Genomic DNA, 25,762 nt, shown 5'->3' with positions numbered 1-25,762 from the left:
AGTAGTTCTCAGTTACTTTGAGGGCCTGTTAAAACACAGACTGATGGGCAAAAGCAAAAGGGCAGTAGCCCCAGAGATGTTTATTCCTGCACATGATCTTAGCTACAAGGTAATGTTGTATTCATTCTAGGCTGGGCACAGTGGCTCATGCCTGTGATCCCAGCACTTTCGGAGGCCGAGGCAGGTGAATTACCTGAGGTCAGGAGTTCAAGACCAGCCTGACCAACATGGTGAAACGCTGTTTCTACTAAAAATACAAAAATTAGCCAGGTGTGGTGGCACACGCCTGTAGTCCCAGCTACTCAGGAGGTTGAGGCAGGAGAATCACTTGAACCCGGGAGGTGGAAGTTGCAGTGAGCCAAGACTGCACGAGTGCACTCCAGCTTGAGAAACAAGAGTGAAACTCTGTCTAAAAAAAAAAAAAAAATTTAACTGCAAGACCAACCAGAAAATAGAACTTTATAGGGGAAAATGCCATCAGATAAAACTTAAGAATGGCCAGGCACGGTGGCTCATGCCTGCAATCCCAGCACTTTGGGAGGCTGAGGCGGGCGGATCATGAGGTCAGGAATTCGAGACTAGTCTGGCCAACATAGTGAAACCCCGTTTCTACTAAAAACACACACAAAAAAATAGCTGGGCGTGGTGGTGGGCGCCTGTAATCCTAGCTACTCGGGAGGCCGAGGCAAGAGAATTGTGTGAATCCAGGAGGCAGAGGTTGCAGTGAGCTGAGATCACACCACTGCACTCCAGCCTGGGTGACAGAACGAGACTCCGTCGCAACAACAACAACAACAAACTTAAGAATCTTAGGTTGTGGGACTTAGTCCTAATGCACAGACCTTTAAGAAATTCAACCTATAGAAAAGCATTTAACTTTAACATCTTCAGTATATTTATTTTACTCACCGCAAGCATTTTCATTAAAAGTTCCTGTTGCTCTTTTGTTGCTTGCTTTTTAGTGCTCTCTTCGTATTCATAACCATTTTTAGCTAAATAATCAAGGTGGTTGTGAAATATAACTGAACGCCAAAACTGCTCCTACAAAAGTGAACAAAATTGCTTAATGCCAACTATCACCTTAGTATGAGACAAGTGTTAAATATTTCTCTCAAGACACCAGTTTTTGAATAAAATATGTTCTGAAGCCCTCCTTTCTATAAGTTTATTTTACAATTCAAATTCTAGTGTGATACTACAGCTTAACTTTTTCCCCTATCCTTAAAAAAGGCAGTTGGGGAGGAATACAGCATTTAAAACAGTTTCCTAGCTATCATAATGAATGCTCAGAGAACTTGGTAAACAAACTTTTTAAAAGCTAATTTGTTTCTTATTTAGAGTAACTAATTGCAGATTTCAAATGACTTTTGATGACACAGGGCTAGGACTAGGGTCAGGTAAGCCAGGTGCCTATGGCACAAAATGATGGAGGCACTTCTTCTCAGGGACATGCCCTATCCTGAGAGTAAGTCTTTCCCCAGTGGGTCTCTGATAGTCACACCCGTTTACTTTGTAGACAAAGTCCCTGGAAGCAGTGATGGCAATCAGGTGGCCTGGTGATCCTAAGCAGTCCTCCTCCCTCCCTGCTACCCCTATTCATGTAATTATACAGTAATGAATATAGTGGCCATCACGACAATTTTAAAGTGTATGTATCACAGGTGCTGTATTATCAAATTCAAAGTGTCAAGGTAAGACTTCCACATACCTCCATTTGTCCTTTCTCTGTTGCAATCTGACAATAAGGAAGCTTAAAGGATAATATAGCAACGGCAGGGCGTGGAAGGGTTGGGGGAAACCGAGAACCTTTACAAGGAATGCACCTGTCAGTAAAGAAAAGTTCCACCATAAAAATTTGCTAACATGTCATAAAAACTGCAAAATTAAAAAAGTTTTCAAAAGTTAATAACTTAGAATAGTATTATTATAATAGCTGCCTTAATTATATGTAACAAATATCTCTTTTTTAAAAAGTGTTTTAGGCTTGACTAGGCATAAAGACTATCCCTACAAGCATTTCAAGAATAGAAAAATTTCTTCTCATATCTCACTTATTTTTTTTGAGACAGGGTCTCACTGTGTTGCCCAGGCTAAAGTACAGTGGTGTGATCACGGTTCACTGAAGCCCCAACCTCCCAAGTTCAAGCGATCCTCCCACCTCAGCCTCCCAAGTAGCTAGGACTACAGACATGTGCCACCATGCCTGGCTAACTTTTGTATTTTTAGTAGAGATGGGGTTTTGCCATGTTGCCCAGGATGGACTCGAACTCCTGGGCTAAAGTGTGCCTCCTGCCTTTGCCTCCCAAAGTGCTGAGATTACAGGCGTGAGCTACCCTGCCCAGCCTCACATATCACTTTATAAAATGACAACCACTAAAAGTCAAATCAGCCCTCTTCATATTTTCCTTAGCAAACTACCCATTTTTAAAACATAAAAACTATACTATTAACACCTGTCATAGAATCCATGTTATCACCAAGATAAATGCTGATGATGCTGCACGTGGAACATACTCTAAGGTCAACCACATGCTTGGCTGTAAAGCAAGTCTCAAAATTTTTTAATTGAAATCATACCATGCATATATTCTGAGACCACAGTAAAATAAAAATAGAAATCAATACTGAGGATCTCTCAGAACCACACAAATTACATGGGAAGTAAACAACATACTCCAGAATGACTTTTGAATAAACAATGAAATTAGCAGAAATCAAAACATTCTTTAAAATAAATGAAAACAGACACAACATATCAAAATATATGGGATGCAGCAAAAGCAATGTTAAGAGGAAAGTTTATAGCACCAAACACCTAAATCAAGTTAGAAAGATCTCAAATTAATAATCTAATATGGCATCTAGGGAAACTAGATAACTGAGAACAAACAAACCCGAAAGCTAGCAGAAAAAAAGAAATAACTAAAATCACAGCAGAACTAAACAAAATTGAGACTCAAAAATCCATACAAGGGATCAATAAAACAAAAAAATTGGTTTTTTGAAAGGATAAACAAGATTGATAAACTCCTAGCTAGATTAACAAAGAAAAGAAGAGAGAAGCTCCATATAGGCACAACTAGAAAATGGCAAAGGTGACATTACAACTGATTCCACAGAAATACAAAAGATCCTCACAGACTATTATGAACACTTCTACGTGCACAAACCAGAAAATCTAGAGGCAATGGGCTCACACCTGTAATCCAAATACTTTTGGAGGCAAACATGGGAGAATCACTTGAGGTCAGAAGTTTGAGACCAGCCTGGGTAAAATTTTAAAGATTAGCCAGGTGTGATGGTGTGTATCTGTAGTTCTAGCTGCGCAGGAGACATATAGGAGGATTAATTGAGCCTGGGAGGTTGCAGTGAGCCATGATCATGCCACTGCACTCCGGCCTGGGTGAGACCCTGTTTCAAGAAAAAAAAAAGAGAGAGAGAAAGAAAGAGAAAGAGAAAGTCCTCAAAAGCAATTATAATAAAAACAGAAATTGACAAGTGGGACCTAATTAGACTAAAGAGCTTCTGCACAGCAAAGAAAATCTAGAGGAAACAGATAAATTCCCGGAAACATAACACTTCCCAAGACTGACTCAGAAAAAAAAGAAATTGTGAACAAGCCAATAATGAGTTCCAAAACTGAATCAGTAATAAATAAAAAACCTATCAACTAAAAAAAGCCCTGGACCAGAGAGATCACAGCTGAATTCTAGATGCACAAAGAACTGGCACCAGTCCTACTAAAATATTCCAAAAAGTCAACTCCTCTCCAAATCACTCTATAAGGCCAGCATTATCCTCATGCCAAAATCTGGCAAAGACACAACAAAAAAAGAAACTACAGGTCAATATCCTTGATGAACACAGATACAAAAATCTTCAACAAAACACTAGCAAACCAGATCCAGCAGTACTTCAGGAAGTTAACACACCACAACCAGTAGGTTTTATTCCTGGGATGCAAGGTTGGTTCAACATATGCAAATCAATATACACAATTCACTACATCAACAGAATTAAAAACAACAACCACATGATCATCTCAATAGATGCAGAAAAAGCTTTCAATAAAATTCAACATCGTTTCATAATAAAGACCTTCAACAAACTAGGCATGGAAGGAACATAACTCAAAATAATAAGAGCCATCTATGGCAAACCCACAGACAACATCATATGAATGGGCAAAAGCTGGAAGCATTGCCCTTAAGAACTGGAATAAGACAAGGATGACTGCTCTTTTCACTCATATTCAACAGAGTACCGAAAATCTTAGCCAGAACAATCAAGTAAGACAACAAAATAGGAAAAGAAGTCAAATTTTCTCTCTGCTGACTATATGACTCTATAGAATTGCTAAAGGTAAGACTTTGGTAAAGTTTCAGGATACAAAATCAATATACAAAAATCAGTAGCATTTTTATACACCAATAATGTTCGAGCTGAGAGTAAAATCAAGTATGCAATCCCATTTACAATAGTCATACACATACATAAAATACCTAGGAATATATCTAACCAAGGAGGTGAAAGATCTCTACAAGAACTACAAAACACTGTTGAAAGAAATCACGGATAACACAAACAAATGGAAACACATTCCATGCTCATGGATTAGAAGAATCAATATCATTAAAATGACCATACCGTGTCTGCAGCAACCTTGGTTCGCATCGAAGTCCCAGCACCAAGAAAAGAAAAGAAAAGAAAAGAAACTATACTCTCCAAAGCAATCTATAGATTCAACACTATTCCTATCAAATTATCAATGTCATTTTTCACAGAATTAGAAAAAACTATTCTAAAATTCATATGGAACCAAAAAAGAGCCCAAATAGCCAAAGCTATCTAAAACAAAAAGAACAAAACTGGAGGCATCACATTACCCAACATCAACATCAAACTGTACTTCAAGGCTGGAGAAAAGGAACATGGCACTTGTGCACAAACAGAAACACAGACCAATTGAACAGAATAGGGAACCCAGAAATAAAGCCACACACCTACAACCAACTGATTGATCTTTGAGAAAGCTGACAAAAATAAGCAACTGGGAAACGAATCCCTACTCAATAAATTGTGCTGAGGTAACTGGCTATCCACATGCAGAATGAAACTGGACCCTTACCTATCACCATATGCAAAAATTAACTCAAGATGGATTAAACACTTAAATGTAAGACCTAAGACTATAAAAATCCCAAAAGAAACCCTAGCAAATACCCTTCAGGATATTGGCCTTGGTAAATATTTCATGACTAAGTCCTCAAAAGCAATTGCAACAAAAACAAAAACTGACAAGTGGGACCTAATTAAACTACAGAGCTTCTGCACAGCAAACGAAACTACCAACAGTAAACAGGTCGGGTACACTGGCTCACATCTGTAATCCCGGCACCTTGGGAGGCCAAGGCAGGAGGATTACTTGAGCCCAGGAGTTTGAGACCAGCCTGGGCAACAAAGGGAGACCTGTCTCTACAAAAACATTTAAAAATTAGCCAGGTGTGGTGCCATGTGCCTGTAGTCCTGCACAATCCCATTTATAATAGCCATATGCACACACACAAAATACCTAGGATATATCCAACCAAGGAAGTGAAAGATCTCTACAAGAACTACAAAACACTGTTGAAAGAAATCATAGATGACACAACCAAACAGAAAGACATTTGCAGATCCTGAAGTGGGAGGATCACTGAGCCCAGAAAGTTGAGGCTACAGTGAGCCATGATCACACCACTGCACTGTAGCTTGGGTGACAGAGTGAGACTATGCCTCAAAAAAAAAAAAAAAAAAAAAAAGAATGTAAGAAAATATTCGCAAGCTATGCATCCAACAAAGATCTGATATCCAGAGTCTATAAGGAACTTAAAAAAAAAAATCAACAGCAAAAAAACAAATATCCCCATTAAAAAGTGGGCAAAGGACATGAACAGACACTTCAAAAGAAGACATACAAGGCTGGGAATGGTGGGTCACACCCATAATCCCAGAACTTCAGGAGGCTGAGGCGGGTGGATCACTTGAACCCAGTAGTTTCAGAACAGCCTGGGCAACATGGCAAGACCCTATCTCTACAAAAAATACAAAAATTAGCCAGGCATGGTGACGCACACCTGTAGTCCCAGCTACTCAAGAGGCTGAGATGGAAGGATCCCTTGAGCCTGGGAGGCTGAGGCGGCAGTGAGCGGTAATTGCACCACTGTACTCCAGCTTAGGTGACAGAGTGAGACCCTGCCTCAAAAAACAAACAAAATAAAAAACCGCAATGAGTTACACCATCTCACACCAGTAAGAATGGTTACTAAAAAGTCGAGGCTGGGCATGGTGACTCAAGCCTATAATCCCAACACTTTGGGGAGCCTGAGGTGGGAGGACTGTAGGAGTTTGAGACCAGCCTGGGCAATATAGCAAGACGCTATCTCTATGGAAAAAATAATTAGCCAGACGTGGTGGCATGTGTCTGTAGTCCTACCTACTCAGGAGGCTGAGGTGGGAGGATCACTGAGCCCAAAAATTCAAGGTTACAGTGAGCTATGTTTGTGCTATTCCACTTCAGCCTGGGCAACAGAGCGAGACCCTGTCTCAAAAAAATGTGGGGGAAAAAAAAAAGTCAGAAGAGGAAAAGCTTAAACATTGTGGTGGGGATGTAAATTAGTTCAGCCACTGTGGAAACCACTTTGGAGATTTCTGAAAGAACTAAAAATAGAATTACCATCTGATCCAGCAATCCCGTTATTGAATATATATCCAAAGGAAAATAAATCATTCTACCAAAAAGACACATGCACTCGTATGTTCACTGAAGCACTATTCACAATAGCAAAGACATGGAATCAACCTATGCACCCATCAAGAGTAGGTTGGATAAAGAAAATGTGGTACACAACACACCATGGATGCCGCCACACAGGTTTTACTTAAAAAAGTAAGATTACGTACTTTGCAGCAACCTGGATGCAGCTGGAGGCCATTATCCTAATCAAATTAATGCAGAAACAGAAAACTATATCCTGCATGTTCTCACTTACAAGTGGGAGCTAAACACTGGGTACACATGGACATAAAGACGAAAAAAACAGATACCAGGGACTATAAGGAGGGGAGAGGGGGAGAGAGGGAGGGTGGCAAGGGATGAAAAACTACCTATTGGGTACTATACTCACTACCTGAATGACAGCTTCAATTGTACCCCAGACCTCAGCATCATGCAATATACCCTTGTCACAAACCTGCACATGCACCCCATGAATCTAAAATAAAAGTTAAAATTTTTAAAAAATGTTGGCCAGGCATGGTGGCTCACGCCTGTAATCCCAGTACTTTGGGAGGCTGAGGCGGGCGGATCACGAAGTCAGGAGATGGAAACCATTCTGGCTAACACAGTGAAACCCCATCTCTACTAAAAATATAACAAAAAAATTAGCTGGGCGTGGTGGTGGGCGCCTATAGTACCAGCTACTTGAGAAGCTGAGGCAGGAGAACGGCATGAACCTGGGAGGCGGAGCTTGCATTGAGCCGAGATCGCGCCACTGCACTCCAGCCTGGGTGACAGAGAGAGACTCAGTCTCAAAAAAAAAAAAAAAAAAAAAAAAAAGTTGGCCAAGTATGGTGGTGCATGTCTGTAATCCCAGCACTTTGGGGGGTAAGGCAGGCAGATCATTTGAGGCCAGGAGCTTGAGACCAGCCTGGCCAACATGGCAAAAATCCATCTCTACTAAAAATACAAAAATTAGCTGGGTGTGGTGGTGAACGCCTGTAATCCCAGCTACTTGGGAGGGTGAAGCACAAGAATCTCTTGAACCTGGGAAACTGCACTACTGCACTCCAACCTGGACAACAGAGCAAGACTGTCACCAAAAAAAAAAAAAAAAAAAAAAAAAAAAAAGACAATGAAGCATACTCACATTCATCAGTTGAGAATTCTTAGTACTGTTGGTATAAGTTGTCAAAAAAGAGAAAAAACTCAGGCATGGTAGTGGGCACCTGTGATCCCAGCTATTCAGGAGGCTGAGACAGAAGGATATTGCTTAAGCCAGGAGACCAGCCTGGGCAACACAGCAAAACTCCATTCCAAAAAAGAAAGAAAGATGGTGAAATGCCTAATACAGGTTAAGTGTTTATTAGACATTGGTCAGAGTGAAGCAGAACATCCACTATCATTAGAAAGACTATAATCTATATCTACTCTGATAAATGAAAGGTTGCCTTATATGGTAATAGGTCAATGGGTAAGGACTGTCTAAACCTGTTCTGAGTAGGCTATATAAGGCATTCAAACACACCCATCATGAGTAGTACTCTTGCAACTGATTAAAAAGCTTTCATTAATCACAGAATGATTTACATATATAGAACTCTTTCAACTTATGTACTCCAATTTATTTATTAGAAAAGCACTGGAAAACCATGACTGCACACTATAAATACCACTGGCAAATTTTATATTTTCATAAAGTCATTTAAAAAGACGAAATCTCTTGTTGAATGCTTACTAATAGTCATCCACTTAATTTATAGTATAGCCTTTTTTTTTTTTTTTTTTTTGAGACGGGGTCTCGCTCTGTCACCCAGGCTGGAGTGCAGTGGCCAGATCTCAGCTCACTGCAAGCTCCGCCTCCCGGGTTCACGCCATTCTCCTGCCTCAGCCTCCCGAGTAGCTGGGACTACAGGCGCCCGCCACCTTGCCCGGCTAGTTTTTTGTATTTTTTAGTAGAGACGGGGTTTCACCGGGTTAGCCAGGATGGTCTCGATCTCCTGACCTTGTGATCCACCCGTCTCGGCCTCCCAAAGTGCTGGGATTACAGGCTTGAGCCACCGCGCCCGGCCTAGTATAGCCTTTTAATCAGGACATTCTTGAAGGGAGATACTAAGTAGAAGCTAGACCCTTGGGCTTAAAAATTTTATAAATATCTTCCAGTATTATCAAATGCCCACTAGAGTAATTAGAAAACAAGTAAGTGACAATATCTAGTATTCTTTTTCAAACTACTCAGGCCCCTTTCTTGTGGGATTCAAATACCTTCCCTTCTTTTTTTTCTGACTATACAATAAAAATACAAATGTTTTTAGAGTTCCAATTTTTTTTGAACATACAATCTCATTTCTTTCTTCCTTCTCTCCTTTTATGATTTTATAAAAAATCTAGTTTTCACCACACAGTATGAGGTGGCAGTGCGAATACCTCAAATTTCAAATAATCTTGTGGCAATTCTGTCATAAATCTCTATTTACAAGAATCACTACTTTACTAGTCATGCAAAATGAAAAAGAGCACGTACGTTCACAAAAGATGAGTCCAAGTACATATATATGTACATTAACAAAATTAGAAGGAACACTGGGAGTAATGTTAATTGCCTAAACATTTTTTTCTAAAATATCATTTTACATGTTTAAATGTTTACATGTTTAAAAACATTTTACGGCTCACTTTATTGATTTACACATAGTAAGCAATTATCACAAAGAAAAAGGAAATATTGAGTAGGATTTTATTAACAGTTACTTTCTAAGCCACATTTACAACAAAGCAGAGCACCAGTCTGCATTTTTTTATCCTTTCCTTAGCTTTAAAGACTTGAACTAAAAAGATGTTTTCTCTGTTAAATATCCCCGCCATAGAAGAATTCAAGGGAAAAACAAATACACTTAAACTGCTAATTTGGTGGGTTTTGGAATTCGACCGGAGTTTCCTGGAAACTATGTGCATAAACCATCTGGAAGAGGAATGTTACAAAAAAAAAAAAAAAAAAAAAACCTGGTTTACTAAGAAAAACCAACCTGGTTTACAAAAGTGGCTGGGCACAGTGGCTCATGCTTGTAATCCCAGTACATAGGGAGGCTGCGGTAGGCAGATTGCTTGAGCTCAGAAGCTCAAGACCAGCTTGGGCAACACAGCAAAACCTTGTCTCTACAGAAAATACAAAAAATTTGCTAGGCATGGCAGCATGCACCTGTAGCTTTAGTTACTCGGAAGGAAGGCTGAGGATGGAGGATCGCTTGAGCCCAGGAGGCAGAAGTTGCCCAGACTGGAGTGCAGTGGTGTGACTGTAGCCCCCTGCAACTTCTGTCTCAAAAAAAAAAAAAAAAATTACTTCAGTTTGTTTTCAAATTGACCACAAGACCCATTTTTTAATTAAAGAAAGAGGTTAAAAATGCCAAAATAATCAGGTGTGGTGGCTCACACCTGTAATATCCCAGCACTTTGAGAGCCAAGGCCGGCAGATCACCTGAGCTCTGGAGATCGAGACTGGGCAACCTGGCAAAACGCTGTCTCTACTAAAAATACAAAAAATTAGCTGGGCATGGTGGCACGCGCCTGTAATCCCAGCTACTTGGGAGGCTGAGGCACGAGAATCACTTGAACCCGGGAAGCGGAGGTTGCAGTGAGCTGAGATTGTACCACTGCACCCTAGCCTGGGCAACAGAATGAGACTCTGTCTGGAAAAAAGAAAAGAAAATTAAATTAAATTGAATTAAAAAATGCTAAACTGGAGAAAACTAGGTCCAGTGTCCAAATTAATCTTGCCCCAGCCAGCAAATTTTGTTTTTTCTTCTATGTTGGACAGAACTCTCTTCTGCATTTGAGGGAACTTTGCTCACATCTCTTTTAAATCACTTATTTGGGAGTAGCATAATGACTTTACAAGCCTACCTCTTTCAGGCCACAGCCTCATTTATCTTTGTGTGGTATAGCACATCTAGTCGGTACTGTAATAAATGCTAATTCAGTGAACGCAACTAGGAAAAAAGTCTAGTTTTCAAGCACATTAAATAACTCTAAACATAAAAAGAAAAACTAAACATAAAAAGAAAGGTCTTTGTTGGTAGAGAGCAAATTAGACTGTAACACAGCAAAATTTATTAACTCTCAGTTATGTATTAACCAGTAGTGTCATGAAAAAACCTTTAGAAGAAACAATACTTGGTAAACTGAAGTTCAATTCAAAAGGGGTAGGGATGGCACCAATACAGATCAGTAATTTCTCATATTCATAATTTTTTTTTTTTTTGGAGACAGAGTTTCACTCTGTTGCCCAGGCTGGAGTACAGTGACGCAAACTTGGCTCACTGCAACCTCCACCTCCTGAGTTGAAGCAATTCTCTTGCCTCAGCCTCCCAAGTAGCTGGGATTACAGGCATCTGCCACCATGCCTGGCTAATTTTTGTAATTTTAGTAGTGACAGGGTTTCACCATGTTGGCCAGTCTAGTCTTGAACTCCTGACCTCAGGTGATCTGTCTGCCTTGCCCTCCCAAGGTGCTGGGATTACAGGTGTAAGTCACCGCGCCCAGGCTCATATTCATAATTAAAGGAAAATAGGAAAATTTTATATTGACAGACAGGGTTTTGCTGTTGCCCAGGCTGTCTGCAAACTTCTGGACTCAAGTGATCCTCCTGCCCGTGTCTTTTAAGTAGCTGGGATTCAGGTGTGCACCACTAAGGCAGGCTCTCAAATGAAATTTTAAAAATTATTTTTCACAAAATGTACTCTCTTTTAAAGGATCTCTGAACAAAAAGAAAGCATAAATACTACTGAGTTGGGTTAGAAAATGCATTTAAAGTTAAAAGAATAAAGAAAGAGGTATCACTAAGTCACTTGATCTTCACAGAAATTCTGTGAAATGAGTACACTCTGATTTTAGAGATGAGGAAACAGTGGCACAGAGGGTTTAAAGCGTAAATAATACACCAGGGCTACTGAGCGAGGATTTCAGCCAGGATACCACAAGCAGGCAGTGACTTGAAAGCTCGAGCTCTGGACCACTAGGCCACATTGCCTTTACAGAGAAGCATGTGATTCGCTATCTTTAAAACAAACAATGAGAGCAAACAGAAGCATTAAAAATGCAAATAAATATGAAGATGAATTTATTTCTTTTTTATTTTAGAGACCAGGTCTCCTTATGTCACACAGGTTGGGGTGCAGGGGCTGTATAACCTTGAACTCCTGGGTTCAAGTCATACCCTTACCTCAGCCTCCCGAGCAGCTGGGACTATAGGCATGTACCACCATGCCTGGCAGGGTCTCTCTATGTTGCCCAGGCTAGTCTCAAATTCCTGGCCTCAAGCGATCCCTCTGCTTTGGCCTCCCAGTGTGTTGGGATTACAGCTGTGAGCCACGAAGCCTGGCCAAAGATGAATTTCTTGCTAGCCAGAATAAGTAAGTTTCTTTAAACAACAGCAGGCTACTAAAAAGTGATTGCAGAATTTTATTCCCTGAACTTCCATGTACCGCTATCCACAAAAAGGAAATAAATCATCTCTAAATATGCCTACATATCAGCAAAACTGGTGTGAAAAGTACAGTAAGCCATACTGAGAAGTGTGGCTTCCAATCTTTGAAAAATATTTAAGGCTAAATACCAAAAAATAATAAATAAATAAATAAATGTTCTACCAAAAAAAGAAAGAAAAATATTCTTATTCAAGTTTATTATTCCAGAATAAAGCCAGGAAAATATAAAAACATTCTGCAGTTATCAATTTATCACATAATATACAAATAAATACATTTCTATCAACAGGACTTTTTAATCTTCTCAGTGCTTCAAATGCCTACTGTGTAAGATTCCCCTCAGTAATTCAATTATTCTACAAGTTGGTCTTTACAGGAGTATTTATTCTTTCAATCTACTTATCAACTAACTCCCTTTGTTCCTATATTTTAATACAAAAAAATAAGCTTTTTTTTTTTTTTTTGCCAATAAATAGATGTGTACTCTCTACCAAATTACTTTAATCTTTTTGGACCATAGTTTTCTCATATGTAAAAACTGGAGAGAAGTGCTGACGGTGAAGAGAGGCAGCAAATAGACCAAAAGAACTTGGTACTTCCCATTCTTTTATTCCTGTAGGGCTGCTGAGCTATTATAAAGGGTCTAGGAATGCACACAAGCACCATGAATTGTCTGTAGACCAAATACAAAACTAGTTTCCACTTTACATACTAAAATATTCACATGTATGCAGATAATGTGATTTGTAAATACAATTTTATATTAAAATAAAATTTTTAGGTCTACAGAAGCTTACGTTATCATGCCTGTAATCCCAGCACTTTGGGAGGCCAAGGTGGGAGGATCACTCGAGGTTAGTTCAAGAAAAGCCTAGGGAACATAGCAAGACTGTCTCAATAAAGAAATATTATTTATTAGCTGATACTAAATGTAGAGTTACTAGAGCTACTATCATTTGCAGGCATGAATTGTTCAACATTTAAAAAGGACTCTTGTTCAAGTCCAGCCTGGATAACGTAGGGAGATCCTGTTTCTAAATAAATAAACAAAAGGGGCTCTTATATTTGAAAATGTCAGGAGCTACTAGTAGAGATGGGTTCTAAAATCCTTCTAAATCTAAAAGCTGTAATTTAGAGTCCATTATTTCTTTATCCATCATTGAATATAACAGTTAAATGTTACTAGCTGTAATTATCGTAGTTTTTAACAAGTTAAAATTCTTTACAAATCTTAAATAAAAAGCAGGTAAAAAATGTGTCCCAAAGGGTTGTGCGGAAAAAAAAAAAAAGCATATAAGAAAAAAAAGCCAGCTGGATAAATTACTAAGGATGTGAAAACTGCAACTGATGAAATATTTGTAATATTAAATTAAATGAAAAAGCAAAATTATTCATTGCAGACGACTAATTTCATATATTGCAAATAAATAATTTCATACACCTCCTTAAGATAATGACATTCACTAACAAAATGAATAATCTTACTTGAATAAGCATTAGGCAGAATAGTAAAAATCCTCATAGGTTCCAACCTTAACCTACTATTAAGACAGACTGTGAATTCTTTAATTCAAATTACTAAACTAATTAGATTCCTGAAAACGGACTTGCAAGAAATCCCTGAGAACAACCTACACTATAAGAACTATTAAAAATAGTGAATGTGGCTTGGCACAAGGCTTATACCTATAATCCCAGCACTTTGGAAGGCTGATGCAAGACGATCAGTTGAGGCCAGGAATTTGAGATCAATCTGGGCAAGATGGTGAGACCTCATCTTTACAAAGTATTTTTAAAAATTCGCCAGGTGTGGTAGCCTGTGCCTGTAGTTCCACCTACTCAGGAGACTGAGGTGCGAGGATCACTTGAGCCCAGGAGTTCAAGGCTGCAGTGAGCTATGACTCAACCACTGCAATCGTAGAGCCAGTGACACCCTGGCTCTAAAATAAAAAGAAAAAAAGAAGTTAATGAATATACATCTTCTAATACTAAATATGTCAATTTTAGAATGTAATATTCAGTGATTACAACTATAAAGGCAAAACACACAGAAATAACCAGCAATTCCTCTGTAGTTCTCTACTAATTCAATTCTGCATTCTCTGAGACTATATGTCTTTTCTTCTCAAACATCCCACAATGCCAACCACTGTCTCTAGAAATAACTGAATTCTGCTTCTGCTCCATGATCTGCCAACAAAACAGAAGCCAAAAACAGAAGATAGGAATTTGTTACCTTTCAGCTACCAAATCTATCTGCATTTGTGCCTCTTTTTTTCCCTTCCACAACTGATAAAATGTCTATTTTCCTATTTTAGACAGCTCATCTAAAAACTACTACTTTTTTTTCTTTTTAAGATTTCATTCCTTTCATTGGATCCTTCTTTTAAATTGCCAATCTTATCTTCTTTACTAAATTCATTGCCAAAAGATTACAAAAATGCTGTAGAGCCACCTAAGCTAAAAAATCCCTTCAAAGACTTTTTATCCTCCCTTAGGTGCCACCCCAAATCTTTGCTTCTCTTCACGCCAAAGTTCCTTTTTTTTTTTTTTTTTTTTTTTTGAGATAGGTTCTCTGTCGCCTAGGCAGGAGTGCAGAGGCGTGATCATGGCTCACTGCAACCTCAAACCTCCTGGGCTCAAGTGATCCTCCCCTCTCAGCCTCTCAAGTAACAGAGACTATAGGCATGTGCCATCATGCCTGGGTAATTAAAAAAACATTTTTTGTAGAAACTGGGTCTCACTATGTTGCCCAGGCTAGTCTCGAACTCCTCCCGCCTTGGGCTCCCAAAGTGTTGGGATTACAGGCGTGAGCCACCTCGCCTGGCCCAATAGTCAAATTTCTTGATAAGAGTTATCCACATATTCTACTTTCATTTCTGTACCTCTCATGCCCACCCCAATCTGGAATTTAACATTTTATCACTTTGTATCAGAGTCACCGTTAACCTCCATGTAGCCAAATTAAGAAGTCTTTCTTGGGTGCAGCACGCCAACATGGCGCATGTATACATATGTAACAAACCTGCACGTTGTGCACATGTACCCTAGAACTTAAAGCATAATAAAAAATAAATAAATTAATTAATTAATTTAAAAAAAAAAGAAGTCTTCTTGAACTTCTGGCCTTATCTGATTTAGTTTATTGAATTGCTGCTTTGTTTAAAAATTCAATTTATTTAACTTTTGAACTAGTAATTCAAAGTTACATGCTCAATTTACATGCTTAAAAAGTATAAAAATGAATACAGAGAAAAGTCTCCTATACTATCCACTGAGTTTCTTTCTGTGAGGTAACTATCATTGTTAGTTTCCTTTTTATTCTTCTAGGAATTCTTTTGCATATGTAAAGCAAATACAATTACATATTCTTATTCTTTCCCCACTTTTACACAAATGGTATTTCTCTTAATACATCTTGTAGATTTTTCTGTATCATTACATAGTGTCCTCATCCTTTTTAACAGCTTTGTCAAGATATGATTCACATATTGAATTCACAGAGAATGTACCAGCCATATCATATGGTAAGTATACAATTCGGCCAGGCACGGTGGCTCATGCCTGTCATCCCAACACTTTGGGAGGCTGAGGCGGGAAGATCCCTTGAGCCCATGAATTTGAGAACAGCCTAGGCAACATGGTGAAACCCTGCCTCTACAAAAAGTAGCTGGGTGTAGTGGTGCGTGCCTGTAGTCCCAGCTACTTGGGAAGCTAAGGTGGGAGGATTGCTTGAGCCTAGGATGTCACTGCTGAAGTGAGCCTGAAGTGAGCCATAATCAGGCGACTGTGCTCTAGCCTGGGTGACAGAGTGAGACTCTGTCTCAAAAAAAAAAAAAAAAAAAAAAACAGTATGTAATTCAGTGGTTTTTTGTATATTCACAGAATTGTGCATCTATCACCACTAATTTCTGAACATTTTCATCACCCCAAAAAGAAATCCCATGCCATGCCCAACCAATGTATTATTTCTTACATGTGCCAGCAGCAGTACTTCCCAAACTTTAATGTGCGCACGAATCAACATAAAATACTATTAGTCCAGGGCCAGGTGTGATGGCTCACGCCTGTAATCCCAACACTTTGGGTGGATCACTTGAGGTCAAGAGATCAAGACCAGCCTGGCCAACATGGTGAAATCCTGTCTCTACAAAAAATACAAAAATTAGCTGGGCATGGTGGCACATGCCTATGTAATCTCAGCTACTGGGGAGGCTGAGGTAGAAGAATCGCTTGAACTCAAGAAGTGGAGGTTGTAGTGAACTGAGATCACACCACTGCACTCCAGCCTAGGTGACAGAGACTCAAAAAAAAAAGAATTCGGCTGGGTGCGGTGGCTCATGCCTGTAATTCCAGCACTTTGGGAGACTGAGGTGGGCGGATCACGAGGTCAGGAGATTGAGACCATCCTGGCTAACACAGTGAAACCCCCTCTCTACTAAAAATACAAAAAAATTAACCAGGCGTTGTGGTGCGTGCCTATAATCCCAGCTACTGGGGAGGCTGAGGCAGGAGAATGGCGTGATCCTGGGAGGCGGAGCTTGCAGTGAGTCGTGATCATGCCACTGCACTCCAGCCTGGGCAACAGGGCAAGACTCCGTCTCAAAAAAAAAAAAAAAAAAAAAAATTCTATTAGTCCTTCCTCCTATTATAATAATTAAGCAAAACATCTCAAAAAGCAGCTTCATTATATATTTCAATTCTCAGTTGAATATATATTCAGTTTTATCAGTTTTATTTTCCATTTTTACTTTTATATTGATTATTTTATTAAAATAAAAGACAATAATAAAAGGTGAAATGCCATGTTTAACCAGAATTCCTCTCCCTGTGTGGCTGAAATGATGGTAAGGTCACCCTAATTATTTCTATTTCATTCAACATGTTTCAAGTAAAGCAAGTGACTGAAAACTTCAGAATGAATATGAACAAATTCCTAATTTAGTGACTATAGAAAGCAAATAATTGAACTAAGATAAAAGACAAATACACTTAAAGAGCCTCACAAAAAGAAATTCAAAATACTTTTAAAAAAGAGTCAACTTCAGACTTCTTTTAATAGCCTACCTTAGTTGCTGGGGATTTTCATGGATACCAACCACCCAGTAGTGATCAGATTTTCCTTTGCAGTGCTCTCTTGTATTACATACAGGAGTCCATGTATTACCAAGTCCTCTGTTAAGCATTCGAACAATTCCTTCTGAATCCACGTAACAAGGGGTACCTAAACACCAACAGAAAAAGAAATCACTTGGAGACATAGCTACATGTTGTTAAAGAAACCCTATTTCAAATATATTATACATACCAAGGATTCAACTTTGCTTTCAAAAGCAAAACACAAAACAGAAGCAAATAATCTAAGATTATTTACTGTAAAATTTCATTAACCATATAGAGTAAGACCTAACAGAAAAAAGAAAAAAAATTGTATTTGATATGACTAAAATTTACACAAATAATGTGAAAAAACTGAGTTTCAGTGAAAACTATGCCACCTGCTGGAAGATAATAATAATTTTATTTATTTATTTATTTATTATTATTTTTTTTCGAGATGGAGTCTCGCTCTGTTGCCCAGGCTGGAGTGCAGTGGCATGATCTCGGCTCACTGCAAGCTCCACCTCCTGGGTTCATGCCATTCTCCTGCCTCAGCCTCCAGAGTAGCTGGAGTACAGGCACCCGCCACCACACCTGGCTAATTTTTTTTTGTATTTTTAGTAGAGACAGGGTTTCACTGTGTTAACCAAGTTGGTCTCGATTTCCTGACCTCGTGATCCGCCTGCCTCGGACTCCCGAAGTGCTGGGATTACAGGCGTGAGCCACTGTGCCTGACCGATAATAATTTTAAAGCCAATTTTAGCAAAATATCAAACATGAATGAGAAGGTTCCCGGTTGAGAAATATTTAGAAAAATGATCAAAACCTGATACAAGGTGATCTTTACGAAATTTATCTTTAGTACTCTTCTTCCTCTCTCTTCTTTTTGTTGGCCTTGTTACTATTCTGTCCCCAACTACTGGGTAAGCAATTCTTACCTAGTAAAACAGAAGCATTCTTGTTTTCCACCTATTCTGCTTCCAACTCAGGAAATCTGTGGCAAATTGCCTGATCCTCCCTTTTCTTATCTGTGGCTTCATACCCCCCTTACTCTGCAAACATCAGTTTCCTCAGGGTCTGGATCTAATTGGTACTTGGGAGAAAAAAATCTATACAAATGGAAGTTATCAATGGTTCATATTATTAAAGCCTGAGTGACTAACATCAAAACAGAAAACACATCTAGAAATGGTTGATATTTTAAACAGAAAGTGGAGTTTCCAGCAATGTAAATGAAGAATGAATATCTCCAAAAAGAGAAATACTTAAGTCCCCATGAGATAGAGTTGACTGGTGGTTTAAAATAAGGTACTCCTGGGCCAGGTGCAGTGGCTCACTCCTGTAATCCCAGCACTTTGAGAGGCCAAGGCAGGTGGATCACCTCAGGCCAGGAGTTCAAAACCAGCCTAGCCAACATGTTGAAATCCCATCTCTACTAAAAATACAAAATTAGCCAGGCGTGGTGGCACGTGCCTGTAGTCACAGCTACTTGGGAGGCTGAGGCATGAGAATCACTTGAACCCAGAAGACAGAGGTTGTAGTGATCTGAGATCGCATCACTGCAGTCCAGCCTGGGTGACAGAGTGAGACTCTGCATAGAAAAAAATGCAAACACAAAAACAAATAAAATAAGGTACTCCTCGGTGTGTTTCAGATCATCTGTCATAAGCCTCTAGAATTTGGTCTAAAATAGCACTTATCCAAAATAAATATCATGTGAGCCAAAAGTGTAATTTTTAATTTCCTAGTGCCACATTAAAAAAGAAAAATGGCTACATACCATGTATCTGAACAACAAAAAAATTAAATGAAAAAATTTAGGCTGGGGGTAGTGGCTCATGCCTGTAATCCTAGCACTTTAGGAAGTCAAGGCAGGTGGATCACCTGAGGTCAGGAGTTCAAGACCAGCCTGGCCAGCATGGTGAAACCCTGTCTCTATTAAAAATACAAAAATTAGCCGGGTGTGGTGATGCAAGCCTATAATCCCAGCTACTCAGAAGGCTGAGGCAGGAGAACTGCTTGAACCCAGGAGGCAGAGGTTGCAGTAAGCTGATATTGCATCATTGCACTCCAGCCTGGGCAACAGAGCAAGACTCCTAATTTATTCCTTAAAAAAAAAAAATATAGATATATATATATATATTTAAATAGAGATGGGATCTCAGTATATTGTCCAGTCTGGTCTTGAACTCCTGGGCTCAAGTGATCCTGCTGCCTCGGCCTCCCAGAGTGCTGGGATTGTAGGCATGAGCCATCATGCCCAGCCAAAAAAAAAATTTTTTTAAAGAAAAAAGGTGAAATTAATGTTAATAATACATTTTATTTCATTGAAGGTATCTCAAATATTATCATTTAACAGGTAATCAATGTTAAAAAATTGTTGATTTTTATATTTTTTTCATGGTAAGTCTTCAAAATCCAGAGAGTATTTTATACATACAAGCACATCTCAGCCATATTTCAAGTGCTCAATAGACATACATGTTATTGTAATAAACAGTGAAGTTCTAGAAAATTCTGTTTTGTGTATGATCTGCTGGAAAAGACACAATTTATTATTGATTTGTATCACCTCCTTGCTATTTAATAAACTTTCAGAAAAATATATTTTCCTCTTTGTAAGTTTTCTAATGAGAATTCTCATGAAGAGAGATCTTAGCCGGGTGCAGTTCCTCACGCCTGTAATCCCAGCACTTTAGGAGGCCAAGGTGGGAGGATCACTTGAGCCTAGGAGTTTGAGACCAGCCTGGACAACATGGCAAAACCCTATCTCTACAAAAAATACAAAAATTAGCTGGGCATGGTGGCATACACCTGAAGTCCCAGCTACTAAGGAGGCTGAGGTAGGAAGATGGCTTGAGCCCAGGAGGTGGAGGTTGCAGTGAGCTGAGATCATTCTACTGCACTCCAGCCTGGACAACAGAGCCAGACCCTCTCGCAAAAGAACATAAAAATAAAAGCAAGATCTAGTACATAAAATAATGGCTACCTTGCCTAAAGACTGCAGTTCCCAATTCTGCCAACATATTAAAATAGAAATTTAAAATATAAAATAGCGATAATTTATCTTTAAAGAAATTAGTTAGGAATAAAACAATGAAATAATTTTCTTCTTGAAGAATATCTTAACACTTTCTATTATACTTGTTTTTTTTAAACAAATTTATCTTGCCTTCAGCTGAAAACCCAATCCATGCAAGGTAGGATTTCCTTGTAAGAGGAAGAGGGTCACCATGCACAATTTGTTTTTTCTTTTTCCCCAGCTCTAGCAGTTGAACTCCAAGGCACTGATCCCCATCAAATCCTGTACCTAATGAGAAAATGTAAATATAAATCAGGCATTAAAGGTTATCCAACTATAATGCAGTCTACATTATTTTCTGTGAATTGATTTTGTGGTAAATTACTAGACTGACTAGCGCTACTTTTTATGAATAACCCATCTAACTGAGGCATCATTCAGGTATTAGAAACAGAGTAAGATGTTACACGGACTATTCAGATAAAGTCCTTATAAGTGGGCATTTATTCACTCAAGAAATATTTACAGAAAGCTTACTACATGCCAGCATTGGCCTAGATCCTAGAGCTACAGCAATAAACAAAGTCACTGCTCTCATTAAATTCAAATTTCAGGTAGAAGACAAATTAAAAAACACAAAATGAACAAAAAAAGTTATCAAAAAGTTAAAATAATGTGATACAGAATGTCAGAGTGGTTTGTTAGACTGGTTAGTCAGAAGTGGCCTCTCAGAAAGTAAAGTTTAAGTTAAGACATGAACTGCAAGCTGGAGCCTGCCATGCAAACATTAGGGAAGGAACATGAAAGTGGATGGAGGGAACAGCTAATGCAAAGTCCTAAGGCAGGAAGAATAGAGGGCTCAAAGAACACAAAGAGGCAGTATGGCCAGAACATGGTAATGAGAAACAATGGTAAGACATGAGGTTGAAGAGGCAGGCAAAGGTCAGATTATACGGGATCAGTAGATCACCTTGACAGCTATCAGAAGTTTGAGTTTGATTCTAAAAGTGAAGGAAAGTCAGAGAGATTTGAGAAGAGGAGCATGATCTATGTTTTTAAAAGATTACCTAGGCTGCTGTGTGGAGAATGGACTGTGGAAGGCAAGAATTGAAGCTAAAAGACTAGTTAGGAGACTACTATGACAGTCTAAGAGATGACATCTAGGTTGCATTAGCGGAAGAAATGAAAAGAGACAAATTTAGAATGTGTTATTCCATAGAACTGACATGATGATATAATTTTACCGTTGGAGTTGATGCAGGGGAAATGGAAAGAGAAGAATCAAAGATAATTTTCAGATTTTTGGCTTCAGCCACTAGATTGCTAGTAGGCCATTTACTAAGATGGGGAAACTACGTAAGAAGCAAGTTTGGAAGGAAAAAAATCATTTTTTATTGTGAGTAAATTAAGTCTGAAATGTCTGTCCAAACTCTAAATAGATTTCAAGTGGGTAACTGGATGTGTAAGTCTGGAGACACAGGAGAGGGTAGGGTTGGTGCTATCAACTTAAAAGTCATAGACACTGAGATGTATTTAAAGCCATGGATTATGATAAAATTCCCCAGGGTGGTTTCTCAAACTGCATTTTTTTGACCTATGAGTCATGGAATCAAGTTTAAGTTGCAACTAGCATTTAAAAAAATGAAATAAAAAAATTTAAACTGAAATCAAAGAGTAAACATTGTCTATGAGACTTTTATTTCAGTTACATTTGCAGATATTTATAGAACAGTTATACAGAATATATTTCTTTTCTTCTTCTTTTTTTTCTTTTTAAAATAGAAACAGTGGCTTGTTATTGTTATCCAGGCTGGTCTTGAACTCCTGGGCTCAAGTAACCCTCCCGTCTCGGCCTCCCAAAGTGCTGAGATTACAGGTGTGAGCCACCACACCTGGTCCAGAATCTATGAATCTATGTCTTACTGTGGCAAAGCAGACAAAAAGACTGAAAGACCCCTGACCTAGAGAGTAGTAGAGAAAAAGGGGATACACTCCAGCTAAAAGGTAGAGACAACAAAAAAGTAAAAAGGGAGTTGCCAGTGAGGAAAAACATTGAAAGTATGATGTCACAGAAGTCATGAGAAGAAGGTATTTTCAATGGAATTATTTTTTTAAAAAGCACAGAGATTATCAGTTACCTTGATAAGACCGTCTTAGCATAATGATGGGGACTGAAGAAAGACAAGAGGGGAGGAAAAGGAGGCAGCAGCTTTTAAAAAGTGTCACATTCAGAGTTTTTTGGCCCTTCCTACTAGGAGTTATTTTTATGGAATTTCAATGCTGAAAGTTCTCTGGTCGTGCTTGCCAAATGGTAAGATTTAGACATGGAAGTAATTAACCAAATTCCACCTTGGAATTCTCTCTATAATATAGTTCTATTAAGAAAACATTTTCATTTTTATTGATACTAGTAAACACAATAAAATTCTCTACATGTAAAGATCACACTGATTCAAAAGGAAGTATATAATCCAAGACAAAAAGAGTAACAAAAACGCAAAAAAGCTCAAGTGATTTCCATTTTACTTCAAGTCATAGTAAAATCATAAAAGACTGAAAAAAATCTACCTCTGTGATAAACAATGAAAAGCTGTTCTCCATGTCCTGCCATTGACACCACAGGTCCAGCAAGGCTGAATACCTCTTTCTGAACCCCTCCAATAGTAAACAATCGAAGAAGCAGGGCACTAGTTGCGGCAGCAGCCCATCCTTGACCGAGACATATGGCTTCGATATCCTCATTCTGAGGCAAGTCTATTATCCACTCTTTGCTTGAATCCCAAGAACTAAAGTGCAGGCAGTGAAGCTTGCTAAAAATTAAAACAAGACAAAAACAATCAAACTTTCATATGAGAGAGAGATATATATATAAAATAAGTAATCATGATATTCAACTACAAAACTAAATAGTTTACTTTCTATTACACACGGCATAAGAAGTTGCTTTAAAAAAGTAATTATGAAATACCCTTAAAATGAAATATATTATCTTTCCAGCCTTTTTTCTTTGCACATACATATATGTAAGTTATTATTATATGAAATGGAGTTTTGCTCTGTCACTCAGGCTGGAGTACAATGGCATGATTTCTGCTCACTGCAACCTCCAACTCCCGGGTTTAAGCAATTCTCCTGTCTCTTGCCTCAGCCTCCCAAATAGCTAGGACTACAGGTGGGTGCCACCACATCTGGTTAATTTTTGTATTTTTAGTAGAGACACAGTTTCACCATGTTAGTCAGGCTGGTCTCAAACTCTTGACTTCAGGTCATCTGTCTGCCTCGGCCTCCGAAAGTGCTGGGATTACAGGCATAAGACACCGTGCCCAGCCTGAAGGATACGAATTTCAAGTCACATAGAAGATAGAGTAAAATCCATGAAGTGTATCAGTACTATAATCAGCTGAAGAAGGGATCAAGAGAGGGCAATCTCTTCATTAACAAAAAGCTGAAAAAATATTTTCTTTTCTTTTAAAAAGAAAAACATTCTGCACCCATTGCTTTCCCATCATAATTTTTTTCTTGACATCTATCTACCTATTTATTTACTTACCTACTTATCAAAACATGTAAACATCCAAAACACATTAAGTAGAAAAAGCAAACGGGTGACTAGTACATTTTTTGGTTTGTTTTTCCGGTTTTTTTTTTTTTTCCTTTCTCGAAGAGAGATTTTAAATCTAATCCATAGTGACAGAAATGTAGATTAACAGTTGGCCAAGGCTAGGGTTGAATTAAGTGCAAAGGGATATAAGAAAACAATTTCAGGTGATAAAGACACAATGACAAATATCTAGACTAATAGTTGGCCAAGGCTAGGGTTGAACCAACTGCAAAGGGATATAAGAAAACATTTTCAAGTGATAAAGAACATTCTATATTTGATTGTGGTAGGGGTTATGTGTATATACACCTTTGTGAACTCATCAAATGGGTGCATTTTATTGTAAATAAATTACATTTCAATAAAGTAAATTAAAATAAGGGAGGTTCAAATAGAAAGAAATCTGGAAGGATACATATCAAATTGTTAATAACAGTTATATCTGAGAGTAGAATTCTGAGAGGAGCTTTCATTTTCTGAAACTTCTATACTGTATACTGTTTTTTTTTTCTTCTACAATGTATGTATATTACTCTTACAATAGCAAAAAAAAAAAAGCACTTAACAATGTAAAAAAAATCCCATCTCTTGCATTACTAACCATGCCATGTCATTTTGCTATGTAGTTAGAGCGTGTAATGAGGGAACCATTAGGGCAAAAACAGACATATGTTCTGAGGTATTTTGGGTGTGCTGGTGTTTGTACCAAACTCTTCTGAAATTTCATACTACAAAAAATAAATTTTGTTTTATTAACTTTTTGTCTTTAATTTCAACAACTTTATCTAACAGTTTAACAGTGCCAAATTCTTCCTAAAAATCTTGAGTTTACCTTGCTAGTTCATCAGTGCTTTCACATGCCAACAAAATAGCTTCGTGGGAAAGATCTGCTATTGTATAATTCAAAGTGTTTGATAAGTGTGTTGCATGGTGTATGGAGGAATCATGGAACTCCACATCTATGGCATTGTCTTGCTCATCATTATAGCAGCGAATAATTCCAATAGAGTTCCACACCTACAAACAGGTAAGATTAAATATAAGTCTGAGAAAAACTGAAGCTCCTAGAATCAGTAAGCCACAGTAGTACAAATTAACAAATATTATAATTAAATCTGTATTAAGATTTAGGTTTTGGGAGCTACTACATCTCATCTATCTCTAAATAGTTTCTGACAGGAGTCATAATACCGGAGCTACAATTACTTATTATTTTCTTCATGAGAATAAAATACATATATACTTATTAATTAGCAAATGGAGTATTTAATAATATTTAAAAATAAATTACATGACTGTTCCTTTAAAAGTACATTACAGTTGGTCTTTGAACAACCAAACCATTAAATTCCTCAAAAGAAACATTTCAAAAATTGAGTTTTCTTACAAATATGAATGCAAATAACAACAGACTTTTTTCCTATTCTAACTAGTTATTCTATGATAAAATAAATATATACATTTTAAGAAAACATAATTTTTTTTTTTTTTTTGAGACAGAGTTTCGCTGTCACCCAAGCTGGAGTGCAGTGGCATGATCTCGACTCACTGCAACCTCTGCCTCCTGGATTCAAGCGATTCTCCTCCCTCAGCCTCCTGTGTAGCTGTAGTTACAAGTGCGTGCCACCACATCCAGCTAATTTCTGTATTTTTTTTAATAGAGATAGGGTGTTTCACCATGTTGGCCAGGCTGGTCTCCAACTCCTACCCTCAAGTGACTCGCCCACCTTGGCCTCCCAAAGTGCTGGGATTACAGGCGTGAGCCACCACGCCTGGCAGAGGCAACATAAATTGATACC

At 38.3% G+C, this 25,762-nt stretch overlaps 1 protein-coding gene across 3 annotated transcripts in view; it reads right to left on the bottom strand.

The window, feature by feature from the left end:
* Positions 1-25,762, bottom strand: part of LOC105481788 (WD repeat and HMG-box DNA binding protein 1) — an 85,688-nt gene that overhangs the window by 18,904 nt on the left and 41,022 nt on the right. For all 3 annotated transcript variants that reach the window (XM_011741522.3, XM_011741523.3, XM_011741524.3), the window contains 6 exons: positions 24,796-24,980; positions 22,931-23,172; positions 20,513-20,650; positions 17,308-17,464; positions 1,709-1,823; positions 910-1,041 (listed from right to left, as the gene is read on the bottom strand). In XM_011741522.3, coding sequence (XP_011739824.1) covers positions 910-1,041; positions 1,709-1,823; positions 17,308-17,464; positions 20,513-20,650; positions 22,931-23,172; positions 24,796-24,980 — 969 coding nt within the window. The remainder of the gene's footprint in view (positions 1-909; positions 1,042-1,708; positions 1,824-17,307; positions 17,465-20,512; positions 20,651-22,930; positions 23,173-24,795; positions 24,981-25,762) is intronic.

Source organism: Macaca nemestrina, chromosome 7 (genome assembly GCF_043159975.1).
Source record: "Macaca nemestrina isolate mMacNem1 chromosome 7, mMacNem.hap1, whole genome shotgun sequence".
Classification (NCBI taxonomy): domain Eukaryota; kingdom Metazoa; phylum Chordata; class Mammalia; order Primates; family Cercopithecidae; genus Macaca; species Macaca nemestrina.
The sequence above is the reverse complement of the archived record's forward strand: the minus strand, read 5'-3'. Positions and strand labels throughout refer to the sequence as shown.